Genomic DNA, 18,576 nt, shown 5'->3' with positions numbered 1-18,576 from the left:
CCCTCAGTTTGTTCCCTATAATTAAGAGTGTCTTATGGTTTGCCTTCCTGTTTTTATCTTATTTTTCCTTCCCTTCCCCTATGTTCATCTGTTTTGCTTCTTAAATTCCACGTATGAGTGAAATCATATGGTATTTGTTTTTTTTCCCTGACCGAAGCTTTAAACTTTCTAGTAAAGCTACATTTTTGCCTATTCTTTCTACTTCTAGCCTGGAAAATTCTCTGATATTAAGCCACCATTCTAAACATCTCTCATACATTTCAGTTTGACTTCATAATTTTACTCCATTTATGTTAGTGGTGCTTTGCTAGCATTCCTACTGTTTTGTTATTGTTGTTGTTGTTTTTAAGGTACAAAGCTTTCACACATCTTTTGTTTTCAGGGATTTTTTTCCCCATTGATTTTGTCTTTGATCGCAAAAACCTCTGAGCGATTTCTATGAACAAAATATCCAGTAAACAAGCAGAATTTTATTAAGGCGTATCTCCTATTTTTATTCTATATTTCACCTTCTGTACTACCCGGTGACTCTAAGATGATTAAAATCAACACTCATATTTTATTCATGCCATCAATACACTTTTATCTTAGTAAAAGCGTTAGTTTAGCTGTAATATAATATCCAGTTATGAATTTGTAACAGTGTGTCCTCACTCTGAAATGTCTGCTTAGCCAGGTGGATATTATTTGAGATTCTAGATGTTGACATTAACCATTTTAAGGAAAAGCAGTAGTATATTAAAAAGCATGGAAGAAAAAAACACTTGACTAAATACAAACATAATTTTCTCCCAACAAAATCATCGTAGTTTATAACCAGACTGATGAAACAAACTTGAGATTCTAATCATCAGTGGTCTTGACCTGCACGATAGGGTATGTTGCAAATCTGCCCTTATCTGTTGTTCTACAGTGAGATAGAGATGATATCTACTTAGTATTAAAAAGTCATGATAGGGGCGCCTGGGTGGCACAGCGGTTAAGCGTCTGCCTTCGGCTCAGGGCGTGATCCCGGCGTTCTGGGATCAAGTCCCATATCCATCTCCTCCGCTATGAGCCTGCTTCTTCCTCTCCCACTCCCCCTGCTTGTGTTCCCTCTCTCGCTGGCTGTCTCTATCTCTGTCGAATAAATAAAATCTTAAAAAAAAAAAAAAGTCATGATAATATGGCATTTTGAGATTAAAAGTCATCTAATCCCTTTCAGAGAGGAAGTTGGGCACATTCAGGACGAGTACTTCAGATCACTTGTCAGTTTTCTTTTAGTATGTCATCATGTTAAGTTTTGATCAATAAGTTTGGGGAAAGGGCCTAAAAACATGAGAGGATTGCCTATAGAATGGCTTTATTTTGAAGAAATTATAGTGTCTATAATTACTGAATATAAAATGAAAAGGCAATTTAGCTCCGTATATTGCTGTCAGGAAGCCAGCATGCCCGCTTATGATGTAAATGAGAAAGTATTTACAGATCATGCTTCTCAATGCAAACTATTACGCTGAACTCTTTCTCTGAAGATCTGAGATGCAAACTGTGGTATATTCATCAGTCTTATTACTGAGCCAATCAGATGGAAATGGCATGAAATCCAACTACTGGCCAAAATGAAAGTTTACAAAAATCTACAGGTAATGATTTTTATCAAAGTCATATTTTTCACAATGATGCTTAAATGTGAGAGGATGACTTGATAGTATTTGATAGGAAATCTGTTCTTAAGCTCACTTTTTTAAAGTGGTATGATCTGGGTTTGTCGAGAGGAAAGAAAAGACAGGAAATTGTTCATAGATACATCTCTATCAAGCCATGACTTGATGATGAGATAGAAAATAAGTCATTGCTGGGGCACCTGGGTGGCTCAGTCTTTAAGTGTCTGCCTTTGGCTCAGGGCGTGATCCCAGGGTCCTGGGATCAAGCCCCGCATCGGGCTCCCTTGTTGGTGGGAAGCCTGCTTCTTTCTCTCCCACTCCCCCTGCTTGTGTTCCCTCTCTCACTGGCTGTCTTTCTGTCAAATAAATAAATAAAATCTTAAAGAAAGAAAATAAGTCATTGCTTATTAAGAACCAAAAGCAAAGGAGGAGGAGAAGCAGCAGCAAAAGAAAAAGAACCCACCAAGAAACACTTGGTGATGTAATTAACATAATAGGCTATCTGCCTTTCACATATTCTTTCCAAACCCTGTACTCCCCTGATTTACTTCTTAGGTGCTTTCAAGTGGATCAAGGTATAGTTGTTCACTGTCTCCTCACTTAAAATTTGATTAATGATGGGCACATTAGAGAAGGTAGAACATTTAATTTGAATATACAAAAGTAGAATCTTACCTTTCAAATCTTCTAAATTAGATGAAATCAATCACAAAACCAATGTTCTTATATTTCGAATCAATTTAATTCAGTTTTATCTACCTAGCACCATAGGACGTGGGGCAATGATCTTCATCTTAATTCATAGGATGTGGGGAAGATACAGCCTTGTTCTGAATAAGAGAAAATGTAACCAGTGTCTCTTATTGATAACCAAAAACTAGGGGTCAAAGGCACGCACAGGTACAGGGTACTAACAAGAAGCCAAGTTGAAATAGCACAGTAAAAAAAAAAAAAAAAAAAATCAGCCTATAGAAAAAGTAAATTTCATTTGTGTGATTGTGGGAAGTCAGATTTAAAGTATTTGCATATACTAACTTTTGGCTGCAAGCACAGCAAGCACAACACGAAATGGATTAAACCATAAGGAAAATGTATTATCTCCCATTGCAAGAAGTTTCAAGGTACGGTGCTTGTAGCTGTGGTTAATACAGCAGCTGACCAGCATCATGAGGGTCATGGTTACTGTCAACATTCAGCATCAGCATCTGTAAAGCATCAGTCTTCTTCACTAGGTTCTCTCATGATCACAACGTGACTGTAAGCTCTTCCAAGTCCTACACTCAAACCCAACCACCACCAGCAGGAGAGAGACTACTTTCTGTGTATCCATTTTTAAGAATTAGAAAAACTTCCTCAGAAGTCACCCAACAGATTTTCTTTCCTATCACAACAGGCCCGACCTGGATCACATGCCTTTCCTTGCCTACGCCAACCATAGACAAAAACAATGAGATTACCAAGAATGATACATATATAGAGAGAGACACAAATGAAGTTTATCCATTAGCGGAGGATAAGGAAATAGCTGCTGGGAAAAAATAGGGCTTATCTCAAATCAGAAAGAGTGAATAGCTATTAGGTAAGCAGTCGACGTGTGATTTTATAATTATTTTGTAAATTGTGGGTATTGTTCATTCAGGTCTCACGTCCCCAAATTAATTAGCTGGCACACAATACAAGATAGAATTTAGGAAGAAGAATAAGCCAAATCACCACTTTCTAAACTTCATATTCGATACACGCACACACACACAGATGTATCTAGCACATAAACTTGGTCTTCAGACCCCACTACACCCAGACATGTTAAATCTCAATGGTTTGCTATCTGGTATCTTCTCTCAGTAGCCTCCTATAATTATTTCTACTACAACATATAACACATTGGATTCTAACCATCTGTATGCATCCCCAAGCATACAGATGGTGAAAGAACGACTTGAAATTTATCCAAAGCACCTAGTATCATGTCAGACACATTGTAGGCACCCAATTTATTCATTCATTCACCATCTATTCATTTATTAATGAGGCAGAATTCCAGGGACCCTGGAGCTAGCCTGTTCCACTCTAAATCCTTGCTCCAACGCTTACTAGCTGTGCAGACTTTGGCATGTTTTCTCATCTATAACGGAGAGATAATAATATTGCCTGACTCACAGGGTTTATTTTATGAGCATTAAATGAGCTTATATGTTTAAAGCTCTTATAAAAATGTCTAGCTAATAGTATGGGCTTACAAAGGGTTACTATTTTTATTTATTAATACTCTATTTCCAACTGTAGACTGCAGAATTTTTCATCATCTTTGCCACAATCTGAACTGTGTATGGATCGATTTTAAAGCTTTGCTTCACTGTGTGACAAAACAATGACAGTTTGAGCACAGTTTGATAAAAGAGGGCTTTGAGTTGCAAGCTTAGATTTTCTCTCAAGTGCCTACAGCTCAGAAACAGCAAGAGTTCAGAGCAGAGTTTCAGCAAAGCAATGGAGAGTGGGAATTCCAAATTATCTGTAGCTTCTATAGAAAACATTTTGAGAGCCAGTTGGCTTGATCCAGCTAAGCTATCTCTCTCCAGTCACTGCCAAAAGCATCTGGTTTCATCTTATTATGCAAAAGTCAAAGAGAGGTAACTTCAATTAATATTGTACACAATGAGCAGTGTCACTGAAAACTATGTTAAATTGATCCATGCAAGATCTATTTCACCTCTAGGTTTTCATGTCTACCTTTTCTAGCAAAATAATTTTTAAAGAGATTTTGACCCTTATGGTACAATTTTTAAAACACTGTGAAATACATTTGAAATCTCTACAATGCACTTGAAAGGCTATTTTGTTAGCTTTTCTTGATTATGACTCTGCCATTTTTTTTTTTTAAGATTTTTTATTTATTCATTTGGCAGAGAGAGCACAAGCAAGGGGAGCTGCAGGCAGTGGGAGAGGGAGCGGGGAGCCTGCTTCGAGGCTCAATCCCAGGACTCCGGGATCATGACCTGAGCCAAAGGCAGATGCTCACCTGACTGAGCCACCCAGGCATCCTTGACTCTGCCCGTTCTTAATAAAATCTTAGGAGGCCCCTTCAAGCCATCAAAGTTCTCCATTAAGTGGTGCTTTTAAAATAAATAGCAACTTTTAAAACTCTAATAATATTTTATTAATAGAGAAATGGGTACACAGTAAATCGATTAGAAAAACATTACATTTGTGAATTCTTTAAATGCTTTTTAAAACTGCCCTCATGTCCCTATTTTCAAGATTTATTTCCCTATTGTAGGTGGAAAGTTTTCAATTTTGTTTAAGACCCCTTGATTTTCTGTATCATTTTACAGTAATTCAGTACTTGGGCTTTGAATTGGATATGATTTACTTGTTTCCATTCTTTTATTCTATTATAGGTCTGAAGGGGGAAATATTGTCGCACTAAATATAGTTTCCATTTGGCTCATGGATTTATTTTTATTTTAGCTAGTTCTTCTGAAATTTATGTTGCTTTCAGTTGCTAAATATAATTGTGGTGACTGATCTTCTGGGAATGAGAACCTCAGTTTGTTAAAAATTTTATCAAGTTTATTGCTTTATAACACATTATTTGTAAACAATGCTAATGCTTTCTCTTTATTCTGTAGGAAATGTATATTTTATGTACTCTAAGAAAACATTAATTACAAGATGCACCATTATTTTATACACAAAAAATGCTACAAATTAAACTATGTCAAAAATGGTTTCTTATCATCTGAATTTTTATTTTATTCTTGTTGAAAACTCATTCAGACTTAGACTATTTTATTTTGTGTCACTTTTATCCATGCAAATGAGAAAATTAAAAGCAAAATAGATTGCTTAATAAGTTCTTAAAATTTCTAAACCTGTTCTCAGAGTTAATGATGCCTATCTCTTTTTACACACCATTTACCTTTGTGCTATCACACGTGTTGGATAAAGCATTTCTTTAAACATTGCTCCACTAATGCTTCCAAAATCTTCCAAGACACTTGACTCCCGTGCTGCCGGTTTCATTGTAAGTTACAATCGGAAGCTTTCAGACCACAACCAGGATTCAGATTCCCTCCTCAAATGGCCTTTCAGTGATCTGTTGTCCGGGACGTCAATGGCAGTAACAAGCAGATTGAGAATGCAGGGGCCCGGCCAGCGATGATGTGAGATGCCACAGAGTGTAAGGCAAATCCCCATTTCCGAGATGCAAAGATGTGAAAAAATGCGCTTACTTGAATGTTTGAAACCCTCAACTCTCAGTTGGCCTCCACGGCACTTGTCTAGGCCTATAGATCACTCCACGCCATCAGTTCTCTCTCTCTTCACGTGCATTCAGTTTGCAGAGGAGACTTAGTAACGGAATTCACCGCCTCCGGCCATCAATTTAAACATTCCAAAAAAACGACCTAGCCTAGTGAACCTACACGGTAGCTTTTACTTCCCACTATGCTTTCTTGATCACAAGGTACAGCTACTCCGATTACTACCAATATTGGTTTTTACAGTGTACTATGTATGGAAACTGAGAGCTGAAAACCGGGCTAAGGGAAGCAGGGTAACTGGAGGAATGGCACTGCCCTGTGGTCACAGGGCTGGGAAGCCTGGCTTCACCACTTAACTCTGTGACCAGAAGCATGTCTCCTCTTTCTGCCTCAGCTTCTTCTGAGTACTTCATGGCGTCAGTCCTGGGAGAGAATCTTATACTAGTGCCATTGGCCTCGAGCCAGCATCTAAATGAGCTGCCCTTGAATCAGGTACTCGTCTTTCCTGAAACCCACTGTGGCTCTGGTGGAAGGGGGTGGCCATGCAATCTACCTCGACTCTTGCCCATCATTAGAGCCTGTGAGCAGGACAGTTTCACCGGAAAGGAGCTATGAACAGTAAGCACTAGGGTTTGCAGCTCAAATACATCTCCCACCCATTATCTGCAGGATCCGGGGTGAGAGCAGTCTCTTCCCGGAGAAAACAATGTTTAAAAAAGAAAATAATGCTTTTGAACAAGTTGTGCCAACTTGGAAATAAACCTTAGTGGCGATGACATTTTTTGATATAGGACATTATTTTTTTAAACAATCAAAACTAGAGTGAGATGGGAGAATAACTGAATTCTAATTCTACCCAGTATCCTCCTGCCTTTAAGGAAGACAGATCTTGAGGAACTGCTTTTGCTTGCTTGTCTTGGGGAGACAGGAATGGAAGGAGATGAACACTGGAAAATCTACAAAACTAAATTATATTTTAAAAGATAAGAAATAATTTACACTAAAAATACGAAGAGCAGAAGTTGATAAGTCAAAGTTTTCCGACCTTTAGAAAAGAGTAACTAGCCATTTAAAAAGTTTGATCTCTGGTTTTTAACACAAATTTTTACTTTTTAAGCTATTCTACTGTTTGGAGCACCTCACATCTATACCCCTCTCTTATTTCCTTTGGATCCAAATTCCCTAATTCCTGGTCCTACTTGTTACTTCTTAACCATGCTTTTCCATCTGCCTCCCAGCAATCAGAGTCATGTTTCCAATTGTTTCACTACGTCAAGAAGATAACCGTGAGCTGCAATTTACCACTATTGGTATCAAGCGATACGATCACGGGGCATATTGAGTTTCCATAATGGCAGGAAAGAGAGCCGGGAGAAACTCATGAGCTGTCTTGAGGGTGAGAATTGGTGTCTTATTCTCCTTTCCTCTGCCTCCACATAAAGCATAGGGCTCAGTAGACACTCAGCAGACATCAAATGCCTAGTACATGACAAATGAAACCTATAGTAAGTATTGTTCTCCCATTTGAAGGGAAACAAGTAAGAAAAGCAAAGATAAGGAAAGCAGGAGGATTTTGATCAGAAAGAAGGAGAGAGAAAAAAATAGAAAAGAAAGGAGAACCAATATGGCTGTAGGTGGCTGAGGGAGACCGTTTCCAAGAAGGAAGAGAGACCTACAACACTTTTATAGAGCCAGGAACTAGAGACTGTGGTGATGCTTTCTTGGGTGTCTACTTCTCTCCAAATCCATGATGTTGTACACATTAAATATGTACCGCTCTCTGTAGGTCAGTCATGCCTCAACCTCGATTAAGTGGCAAGTAAATAAAGAAGTAGATTCCTAGGAAATGCAGCTGGTGAATGTTCAGGATTTCCTTCTTGCTCATGCTCTTCCAGAGACACCTTTGGGATAAACATCTATACACCTTTTCAGTGTTTGTAGTGCAGTATTCTAGGGTTGGGGAAGGATGCAGATTCTATTCTCCAAGTACAGCTAAGCAGACCCACTTATAGTCGAGGTCCAGACATATTTATGACAGATACTGCCTGAGAACCACACTCTTCAGCAAAATTCGCTCTGTACCTCTTAGGAGGCTTTTGTGACTAAATGGGTAAAATTTGGAGGTAACTAGATCTATTTTGGAAAAAAAAGAAGAAAAGACCCAGCAGCCTGTACTTTTTATGGTTTCTGAAGGTAGCTGGCCTGCTGTGTTTCCAGCTGCTCCAAAGTCTGAAAACAACCTTTCATCTCTCACCCTTTTACTGGGACTCTCGCCGGAGTCAGCTGTCATCGCCATGAGAGGGACCATAGAATCCCCGGCTTTCCTCTTCCTTCCTTCAAGAGAAAGTATCTATTCAAACTACAGGCAAGCTATACCTTAAGCCTGACGTTCAAACATCTGCAAACTGGTGGAAGAATTCGATAATGCTGCTAGACTTCACTTAGTGCCTACGGATCCTTGGGTTTGGAAGAATTTAAATGAAACTTCGACAGTGGTTTGGGGTTTTTTGTTTTTGTTTTCCCCAAAAATCTTCCAGAGTGGGTGCCATAGGTCGAATTCCCTGGGAAGCTGCCCTGAGTCAGAGGTGGCTTCCTGGGGGAATGCCTTCCGGGGAGGGAGTGGAGAAGGCAGGTTTGGACAGAGGGAGTTGCTGCAGTGAGGTGCGTTCACCAGAGGTTTATCTGATCCTGCAGGGCCCTTCGAGATCACACTGAGGCAGGGGACAGGCCTTTAGAGCAGCATCCACCATCATTGCATGTGGGCTTTCCCTGGGGAAGTGGGTTTAACCTTGGGCATGGCAGCTCCCTCCAGCCAAGGGCAATTATTTAGGAGAGACTACTGAGCTCTGAGCTGTCCTTAGGCAACACTCTGAAACACGCCCCCTTTCTGAAAGGAAGGGAGGGATGCCTGTGGCATCCTCTTCCGGTTTCGGCCTACATCTACAGAAGGTCAAGGCAAATTCTGAGGGAATAAAATCACTAACATTCTGCCCTCCCTCTCAAAAATGCATTCTAACATATTCCGTGGTATCTGCTGGACTCTTTATGGTAATTACTTCAATAGTTTACTTTCGGTTTGGGGCATTTCTGCATTAGAATACTTTTCTAAGTAATATTTTCAGTGTCTGCTTGGCCTTTTTCTCCTGTTTACTTTTTTTTTTTTTTTTTTTTTTTAAAGAGAGGTGGGGCAGGTGAGGGGGGGAAGAGGGAGAGAGAGAACCTCAAGCAGGTTGTATGCCCGGCATGGAGCCCAATGCTGGGCTCAGTCTCACAACCCTAAGATCATGACCTGAGCTGAAATGAAGGGTCAGATGCTTAACTGACTGAGCCACCCAGGCTCCCCTCTCCTGTTTACCTTTTAATTTTGCATGCTATTATTATAAAATACAATACTTAAATAGAAATGGAAACACTGCTTTCTCCAGAAACCATTATGTTTACGCAGTATGGTAGACTATCTCACTATATAATCTGAGAAATCTACATCAATTTATAGACCTAGAGACAGACATAATTAAAGTCCTACCAGAAGAATATAAGGGACAAAGGGAAGTTGTCATGGCAACCAAAATCCTGATTGTCCTCATTTTATACCACAAAAGTATTAACCTCTATGATACCTTAATATTTTTTCTACACTGTATTTTAACCAGTGGCCATTTTGTACACTGTATTTGCTAAATACATAACTAAACCATTACTTCTAGCAATTTAGCTTTTTACATTACATTTTAAAGTATATTTTTGAAAATCTGGCACTAGGAAATTAAACTCTTTCAGCAAGATCCAGTTTTTCTTAAGAGCAAACAGTGTTAGAGGTTTTTTTCTGGGGCGCCTGGGTGGCACAGCGGTTAAAGCGTCTGCCTTCGGCTCAGGGCGTGATCCCGGCGTTTCCGGGTTCGAGCCCCACGTCAGGCTCCTCCTCTATGAGCCTGCTTCTTCCTCTCCCACTCCCCCTGCTTGTGTTCCCTCTCTCGCTAGCTGTCTCTATCTGTCAAATAAATAAATAAAAAATCTTTAAAAAAAAAAAAAAAAGGTTTTTTTCTTTGTGTGATTTAAAATATGTAAACATGCAAAAAAAAAGTGAATATTCTACAAGTTTAACATTTTAAATGTATTTTTCCAACCTCTTTTATACAAGAGTTTTTATTTAGAAAAATTGGACATACTTTATTTAATGTTTCATACTTTGTTTTTTCATCTAACACTCTAATGTATTTCTAGGTTTGTAAATATTTACTAAGATAATTCTAGTAACTTTATTTAATGGATTACCATAATTTAAAAAGTCTGTTAGGTAGTTTCTGCTCCTCTAATATGACAAGCTACAATAAACATCCTTAAATTGTTTGTAAACCTCAGATTCATTCTTTATTGTGAATTCCTAGAAAAAGAATGAACATTTCTATGGCTTTTTATATGTTCTATTACTTTGGCCGCCATAAGGTATTTTTCTACTCTGTGGTCTTTCCCAATTGCTCACTTTTCTGAACCCTCCCCTTCATATCTACATTTAGCCGCATTTACAAAGGAAGATATATTAGTTCATTATTATTTTAACTTTCAGGTTTTTGGCTATTTGTGAAATTAAACACATTTTCTCTGTCAGGAGGGATGTGTATTTCTTTGAGAATTGCTAATGCCGTTCGTACTGAACTTTCTCCGAGGAAGGAATTTTTCTATTCAATAATCTTTCTCTTGACATACCTCAAGATGCCAAATTCCACTTTAACCAAGTAAATGACTACCACTCTAAAATGAAGCCATCTCTTTCCCGTTGGCAAGAGGACTTGTGTTTTCCATTTACCGGTAAACCACTTCAAAAGAAAATCATGACTATCTTCCCGATACTGATTTAATTGTTTAATAGTACACTAAGTGTTATTATGAGAGGAGACTAGTAGAAAGAACCTTGAATTAGGCTAAATCTTTGTTGGACAAATCACTTAACCTCTCCAAACCCCAGTTTATCCTGTAAAATAAGACCAAGTTGCCTTTCAGGAATTGAGAACTGAGAATATTATACCAAGGACAATATTTTGCACACAGTGGGTTACTAGGTGGCCATCTTTAGTTTTCATTAGCCCCATTAGTTTTATTGTGTCTTCCCATGTCCCTTTTTTACAGTGGTTTTCCAAACTGTGGGTCTCAGACCATTAGAGAATTGTGAAACCAGTGTATACAATTTGGGGGTACAACCAGAATTTTTTAGTGAAAAATAACAGAATTAAATATATCAGAATATTTCACACATAGTGAAGACAAGTGTTTTTCTGTCAAGCTCTTGTTCCGTATAGAACATCTAGGTGGCGAGAGCCTTTATGTGCACAATGTAAAATGTACTTCTTACTATGGGTTACGGTCAAAAACTCCTTCAAAACCACAATTTTGTTGGACACTCGTCTCACAGTGTGCAAGTCCCTAACACTATAGTGACTAAGACATCTAGGTTCAAATCCCAACTCGACCAATTAGTACCGTATGACTTTGAAGCAATGGCATAACCTCTGTATACCTTAGTCTCCTCACCGTTAAACGGGTGATAATCATACCACTCGTGGGAGTGGCGTGGGAACTATATGTTTTCATAGATCTAAACCGCTTAGTGGGTACCAATAACTTTTGGCTGTTATTTTATCAAGACTTGGGTAGAATATAAATTTTTTTCTGAATAAGCAAACAATGCTACATAATAAAATATAAGGTTATAACATTAAGGAGAACCGAATAATTAGATAGTTTTTCCACCTATGAAGTGATGGAAAATAAGAAGTCAGCTTCTTATTTCCACAAATATAAATTCAAGGGCTATGTCACTGTTCTTGGTTTTGCTATTTGCAAACAGCATCCTCTCTCCAAATATGAAGGAAAAAGAAAATATTAAGCAAACAATTAGTCTTTGTCGGTATATTAGGTTCTTAATTGCCCATTATATTTTTGTCTTTTATGAAAGACTTTAATTTCACAGTGGTGTACATTAAGTAAAAGTTTTGAGCACTGTCCATGTATTTATCATCTTTCCTTGATTTAAAAATATCAGAAATAATACAGATAATATCACTGACTAGTAACAGCTAAAAGTTTATAGCTCTTACCTGTTTTGAGAAAACACTTGTAAAGCATACCTTATATCTGATGAGGATTGTTTTCGGAAATTATAGAAACATTGGTTGCCTCTTTAAAAAATACATATTGAGTAAACTTCAAGTCTATCTTCTAGATGTTGATGCTACTGAAGTCTTTTTCTAAATAGCCTTTTAGTCCTTTCAACTTACATGTATAAATGTTTTATATTCCATTCTAAGCTGGGGTAACATGAAAATATATTTAACAACCTGAATGGCAAAGGACCCAGCTATCCCTGTGCACAAAGGCTAGAAGCAATTATGTAGCCACTTTGGGGTAACAGCTGATCAGTGCGGATAACAAGCAACAGTGTCTCACTTCTAGAACATGACAAACATTGAGTCGAAACATAATTAGACAGCATACTTTTAATTTAATGATAGCAGTGTTGTAGATACGTATTTGTAATTAATGCAACAATTTCTTTTAAATCCTACAGTAAACCATGATTCCTCAAATACCCTCAATCAACCTGTGGAGATAAGTAATAATGCATATCATATCTGGTGATTCTCACAACAGAGGAACAAATTCAGTTTTTGAATTCATACATACTGATATTTCATACATATGTATGTGTTTGTGTATGTAAGTGTATATAATTTTAGTCCTGCTGACGCACATGAAATATAAAAGTTACGGTATTATCAGGATCAAAATTTCACCTAAGTTCTGCAAACAGGACTCCAGTTTTTTGCAGAGAGAAAGATCCTAACCTAAACAGATTCGAAAAATCAAGAAAACCTTTTAGAAAGTGACCTTGAGTTGAAAAAAGTACAATTTTCCACAATCTGGAAAATTCTGGGTTGCCAAGTATTCCTAAGGTGGGGAGGCAGGAGGACTGCAGGATCGATAGACTGATCAATTGGTAGAGCGCTAAATTCATTGCATAGATTATCTCATTGTCTACGCAAAAACCTTACGTCTTTGGTATGATTATTCTCACTTGACAAATGAAGAAACTAAAGAACAGAGAAGATCTAAGCTCACATCTGTCTGATTAACCTGAAAGGTTCTGTTAGTAGCTACTAGAAAATTAAAAGCTGTAAAGAGAGAATACATTATAAAACGAAAATCGATTATCTGTGTGTATGTACTAGCAGCGGCCATCACCACCTTCCAGGAGATCCAAATATCATTGGATTTTGATTCAGAGTCTAATAATAATTCCATAAATCTGAGATTATTCGCTTTCAATTGTACTTCCACTGAATAGTTTAAGTGTGCATAATTAATTCACAGAAGATTTTAATTTTATGAAATTCTTTGTCTGTTCGCTGGTTATCTCCATTTCTTTGCAAATCAAAAGGGCTTTATAGGCCTATCAACTTTCCTATGAAGTTACTTTTGTCCAGACGTGTTTGTATTTATCTATTTCTGCCCCAAATCCTGTCCCCTTTCTTGCCAGCACTGCCTGAAATCTTAAGTCACACAGTAAAATTAATCATGAAAGTCCAGAATATGTTTAGATTGGAGAATAGGACTTCAAGCCCACCTCTTTAGAATGCCTTCTTTACATGCATAGAGCTCTTCACATGTACTAAGAAAAATCTCGGCAGGGTAGGTTTCAGTACTTCATGTTTCGGAAGGCAGATAAATGAAGAGGTCAAATGCCTTGTCAGAATTCATTTAGCTATGAAGGGGACTACGCATTCAAGGCTAAGATTTGTTTCACTAGTTACCTTAAGGATTAATTGTTTTTTTAACACTTTGGAGGTAAACAAACACTTAAAATCATTGAATACGTTATATTATTGAGTTATTCAATAATATAATCAAATTGAATAAGCTGAAATGATTTGACAGACAAGTCATGTTTCATCGTCAGTTCTTTAATATATATAGTCAATCATGCCACATTTACCCTGGCTTCAGACATTTACCCAGCAAGACAAGTGAATTATTGATCACAGTATTGTCCACAGTAAATGTCAAAAAAAAAAAAAAAATGAGTGGGAGGAAAATGTACCGTCAATAAATGAGATTCAAGAACTACCTTCTCATGACTTCTTACAGCACCAACGTTAAAACAGCACTGCTCACAACCATCTAAAAGTCACTAATATTTTGAATGCATGCTATCATCCAACAACAATTTCAATATAATCATTTTATCTTTCTTTCCTCTTATAAAACACAAATGTTGACAGCATAGAGCATGTATGTTTTCAGCAACTGTCTCATCCACAGTTCTGTAGTATATGGGTTAGAAGTTAAATCTGCACAGTAAATATTGGCAGTATAAACAACTAATAGATTTGACAGCTCCCATATTATTGTTAGGAGAGTGTTTTCAGCAAGTACGCCTGCCCTTACCTTCTGGGAAAGACTCTCCACGGTGGTTCCATAAATACTTTATGAGCCGACATAAAGTAATATGCTAATGATAGACTATATACCCAGTGAGCAGGGGCACCCTCTAATGTGTTTCATCTCTCGTGCACCTTTGATGTGGGATCAGTTAAGCCATTTGGAATTGTTCTTTTATTTATTTGTTTTGCTTTCCTCCCCTCTTAGATTCTCCTGAACCTAAAATGGTGAGCGAGAGTCATCATGAGGCGCTGGCCGCCCCGCCAGTCACTACTGTCGCAACTATTCTACCACATAATGCCACAGAGCCAGCCAGTTCTGGAGAAGGAAAGGAAGATGGCTTTTCTAAGCTGAAGGAGAAGTTTATGAATGAGTTGCATAAAATTCCATGTGAGTACTCCTACATATGGTTGGATGGTAGGGTAAAAAGAAATGCTTGAAAATGACCTTATCCACTGGGGGGAAAAAAGCAGAAATTCTCTCAACATACTATAAATGTGCATTTGGTTTTTTTTTTATTATTGGCATTGTAGCATGCCAATAATAAAATGGAATATTAGAAATGGGATTTTTTAAATCTTTAAATATACTTTATACGTCGAAGCCCAGTTTATTTAAAAAAATTGTATCTGTTTAACGCAGGTAAGTTTTTTTTTTTCAGTGTTTGTTTTTCTCTAGAATATTCATGTTTATGGGTTGTGCCACATATATTTTAAATTCGTATTTATGAAATTATTCCATTGTAAAGATTATTCCTAAGCAATAGTTAAAATGTACTTTCCTGAACTTGCAAGTTTGATTTCCTTCCATTTATTAATATTTCAAAATCTTCTGCACAGTTTTTAAATTTTTCATTGTCCTCATCAGGAAAACAACCCGTCAGCTGTACCTAAGCATATGTGTATGAGTGCAGCTCTAGGTTCTGTCACTGGCATTTCAATCTGAAACCATAGTTTGCTCTGTTTATTCAGATTTGAATACTTATGATGAACTAGAGAATTTTTCAGATGCAGGAAAAATACGTTTTAGCCCTCACAGGGCTTATATTCTAGTGAAAAAGGAAGTAATAAATCAATAAAGATGCAAATATATACAGTAAGTCACGTGGTAAGAAATGATATAAGAGAAACTAAAGACGATGAAATCAGAGAGGTAGACAAACCTCTTAATCATAGGAAACAAACTGAGGGTTACTGGAGGAGAGGAGGTAGGGGGATGGGGTAACCCGGTGATGGACATTAAGGAGGGCACATGATGTAATGAGCACTGAGTATTATATAAGTCTGATGAATCACAGACCTGTACCTCGGAAACCAACAACACATTATGTGTTAATTAATTGAATTTAAATAAAAATAATTTTTAAAAAAGAGATACTAAAAAAGAGTAAATGGAATATGGAAGGGCATAGAGGGTAAAACATTGTTTTTTAGGATGACCAGGGCTGGTTTCTTTTGTAAGGAACCCTGGAGGAAGTGGAGGAGGAAGTTTTAAAACCTGGGAATTTCAGACAAAGCCCCTTGGGCAAAAATCTGCTTGGAACAGCAAGGAGCCCAGTGAGCCTTACATAGAAGGAATGAGATGGAGGGTGGCGGGAGGTGAATTCAGACTGTAGTGCAGGCCATATCATGGGAGGCCCTGGGCTTTATTCTAAGGAACTTGGATTTTACTGTGAGTGAAATAAAATGCTTTGGAGAGTTTTGAGCAGAGGTGTCCCATGATGTGACTCAGGTTTTTTAAAATACCACCCTAGCAACTGTGTTGAAAATGGGCTCTAGAAAGGCAAGGGCAGAAGATAAAAGCAGGATGTTGTAGTAATCCAAATGAGAGATTTATCAATTTATAAGAAAATTATTCTATAAGGACATTGAGAAACGAAGCAGAAAAAAAATACACGGAATCAATTTCTTGTCCATTAGTGACTAACAATTTGTTGATCTACTTTTAACAAATTCATCTGAGAGACACTCTCAGCATAGTTGCCAGTAATTATCATTCTCAGCAGGAAGATCCACCATCTAGAGGAGGTAGAGAGGGACCAATAGATGGAGCCCTAGGATGGGAAACCCAAGGTCTCTTTCCTGCTCTGCTACAGAGCTGATGAATGATCCCAGTACTATAGACAAAACTTCGAGGTTGTAATTACAAGTCACAAACCAAAATGCATATGTCAAGGGGGCAAACACTCACTTGAATATTTTATCAACATGATTACCTAAGAGAAATGAGTTAGCAGAGAAAGAAATGAAGACCACCAAATAAAATTCATGTTCTGCTTCATCTTCACCACCACCATCTCCTTTTCTAGAAGAGCAAACAACGTGAATGGCATGGCAATGTTACTAACTATGGGACTGAATGTTCCCCATGTATCCACATAACTCATTCTCTCTTCTCCTTTAGGCTTGGCCCTAATGTCATCTGCTTAGTTAAGGACTTCCTCACCCTTGCGCTATTTCTCACCATATTATTTTGCATAGCACTGCAGATGGAGCTCCTTATTATTTGTTTTTAAATTGCTCTGGCTCCCTCCAAAATAATGGAAGCCCTCCGAGGGCAAGGAGTTGAGTCTGTTCTTTGCACAGTTATATCCCAGGTGGTGCCTGGTACACAGGAGGCACTCCATAGCTACTTACTGAATGAACACTGAATGAATGTCCATTTAACTTATATCCTGAACCACCCTCTACGACTTCGAGGCCTTAAGATGCTGAAAAATTAAAGCATATTAAAAATCTTAAATTTTTAACATTAAGCATCATTTCAGTGCTTGACTGTGTCATTCGCACTGAAAAAAGCAAGTTGTTTCCATCCTTATAGTGACACCTCCATCTTTTAGCCTTTTGCACTTAGAGAAAACTATCATGTACTACGTATTTCCCTCTCTGTTCAGCAGCAAGAAAACAGTCAGCTGGAAAATAGAAACTAGGAAATGCTCCCTTCATTCCTTTCTTTCCCTTGGCTAATCTCATTTCCTCCCAAGCCATTGTTCCACTCCCTCGTCCCATTCTTACACACTGGGCATGAGATTTGCTTTTGATCAGCAACCTAAAGTAATAGAATGCCAGGGGATCTGGGCAACACCCATAAAAAACCATGTTGCTAGATCTCTCCTTGATGTAATAGAAAGAAACAAGTCCACTAGCCAAATCTTAAAATAGTACAGTAAATTAGAGGTAGAAAAACTTATCATAAACACAGCCATGTAGTTTTATTAAACATATCTAACCGCATATTTTACCGTTTCGTTTTAATCCATCATAATTTTTGCTGTGTAATTGAAATTTCTAATGGGATTTATGCGCAGGGAGCAACACTAAACAAAAATAAAACCTATCTCCCAAATCAAATTCCTTTAGGAGCCTATGTTATATAAGGGTTATCACTTTTGACTTGGCATAATATGGTGTGACCCTAATGACAGGTAACAAATTAGAATATTAATTGATTTCGGTCTCCGAACTAAATCTTGGCTATCTGGCAGATGTGGTTTTTTTTTTGCGAAATTGATAGCAAACAGCTTTAGTCCGTCACTTGAAATTCCCACTTGCGAGAAGAGCTGTGTCACAATGGCAAGGACTGTGCATGTCATTAGCTGGGTAATCGGCACAGTCCAGCATGGGACATATTCACACCAAATTGCCTGATGATATCATCCATAACACCATGGGGCTTAAAAAAAGAAAGAAAAGGCAATGGTAAACGCTGAGCATTTTTATCTTTCAATTCATTCTGCACACTGTTATCTAAATGAAGCAGACAAGGTTTTTCAGAACATTCCTTTATTTTGCAACTTTGATTTTTAATATGACTAGGGCTACGGTGGGTTTGTAAAGCGTGAACTCGTGTCGTCCGAATAGCTGTGATTAAGGTTTTGATAGTCAAGAGCTTCTTGAGGTAGAGTGCACCTTTCCTTGAGCACAGCAGAAAACCAAACAGCCAGAACCTGTCCCTTTGTCCAGAATGAGAGTGGACTAAGGGTAATTGTGTAATCTGTGCAGAAACACTACTGGACAGACAGTTTAACAGAGAGGTTAAAAACACAAGCTCATGGGTTCAAATCTAAGCTCTACCGCGTACTAGCTCTGTGACCTGGGAATATGAATCTTTCTGTGTATCAGTTTCTTACTGTATAAAATAGGAACAAAAATAATATCTCCACCGTAGGGCTGTTGGGTAAAGGGAGCAACGCATATAAAGTGTTTCACAGAGTGTCTGGCGGAGTAAGCACT

The 18,576-nt window shown here is 37.9% G+C and overlaps 1 protein-coding gene and 1 long non-coding RNA gene across 2 annotated transcripts in view; one reads left to right on the top strand and one right to left on the bottom strand.

Annotated features, from left to right (window-relative positions):
• The window catches only part of SYT1 (synaptotagmin 1), a 525,260-nt gene that overhangs the window by 305,013 nt on the left and 201,671 nt on the right, over positions 1-18,576 (top strand). Inside the window, exon 3 of the mRNA XM_026499974.4 lies at positions 14,552-14,734. Coding sequence (XP_026355759.2) covers positions 14,569-14,734 — 166 coding nt within the window. The 5' untranslated portion in view covers positions 14,552-14,568. The remainder of the gene's footprint in view (positions 1-14,551; positions 14,735-18,576) is intronic.
• LOC130544507 (uncharacterized) overlaps positions 1-18,576 on the bottom strand; it is a 271,380-nt gene that overhangs the window by 218,464 nt on the left and 34,340 nt on the right. The gene's annotated exons all lie outside the window — the stretch shown is intronic.

The sequence above is a fragment of the Ursus arctos genome, unplaced genomic scaffold (genome assembly GCF_023065955.2).
Source record: "Ursus arctos isolate Adak ecotype North America unplaced genomic scaffold, UrsArc2.0 scaffold_21, whole genome shotgun sequence".
Classification (NCBI taxonomy): Eukaryota; Metazoa; Chordata; class Mammalia; order Carnivora; family Ursidae; genus Ursus; species Ursus arctos.
This window is presented reverse-complemented; position numbering and strand designations above follow the sequence as displayed.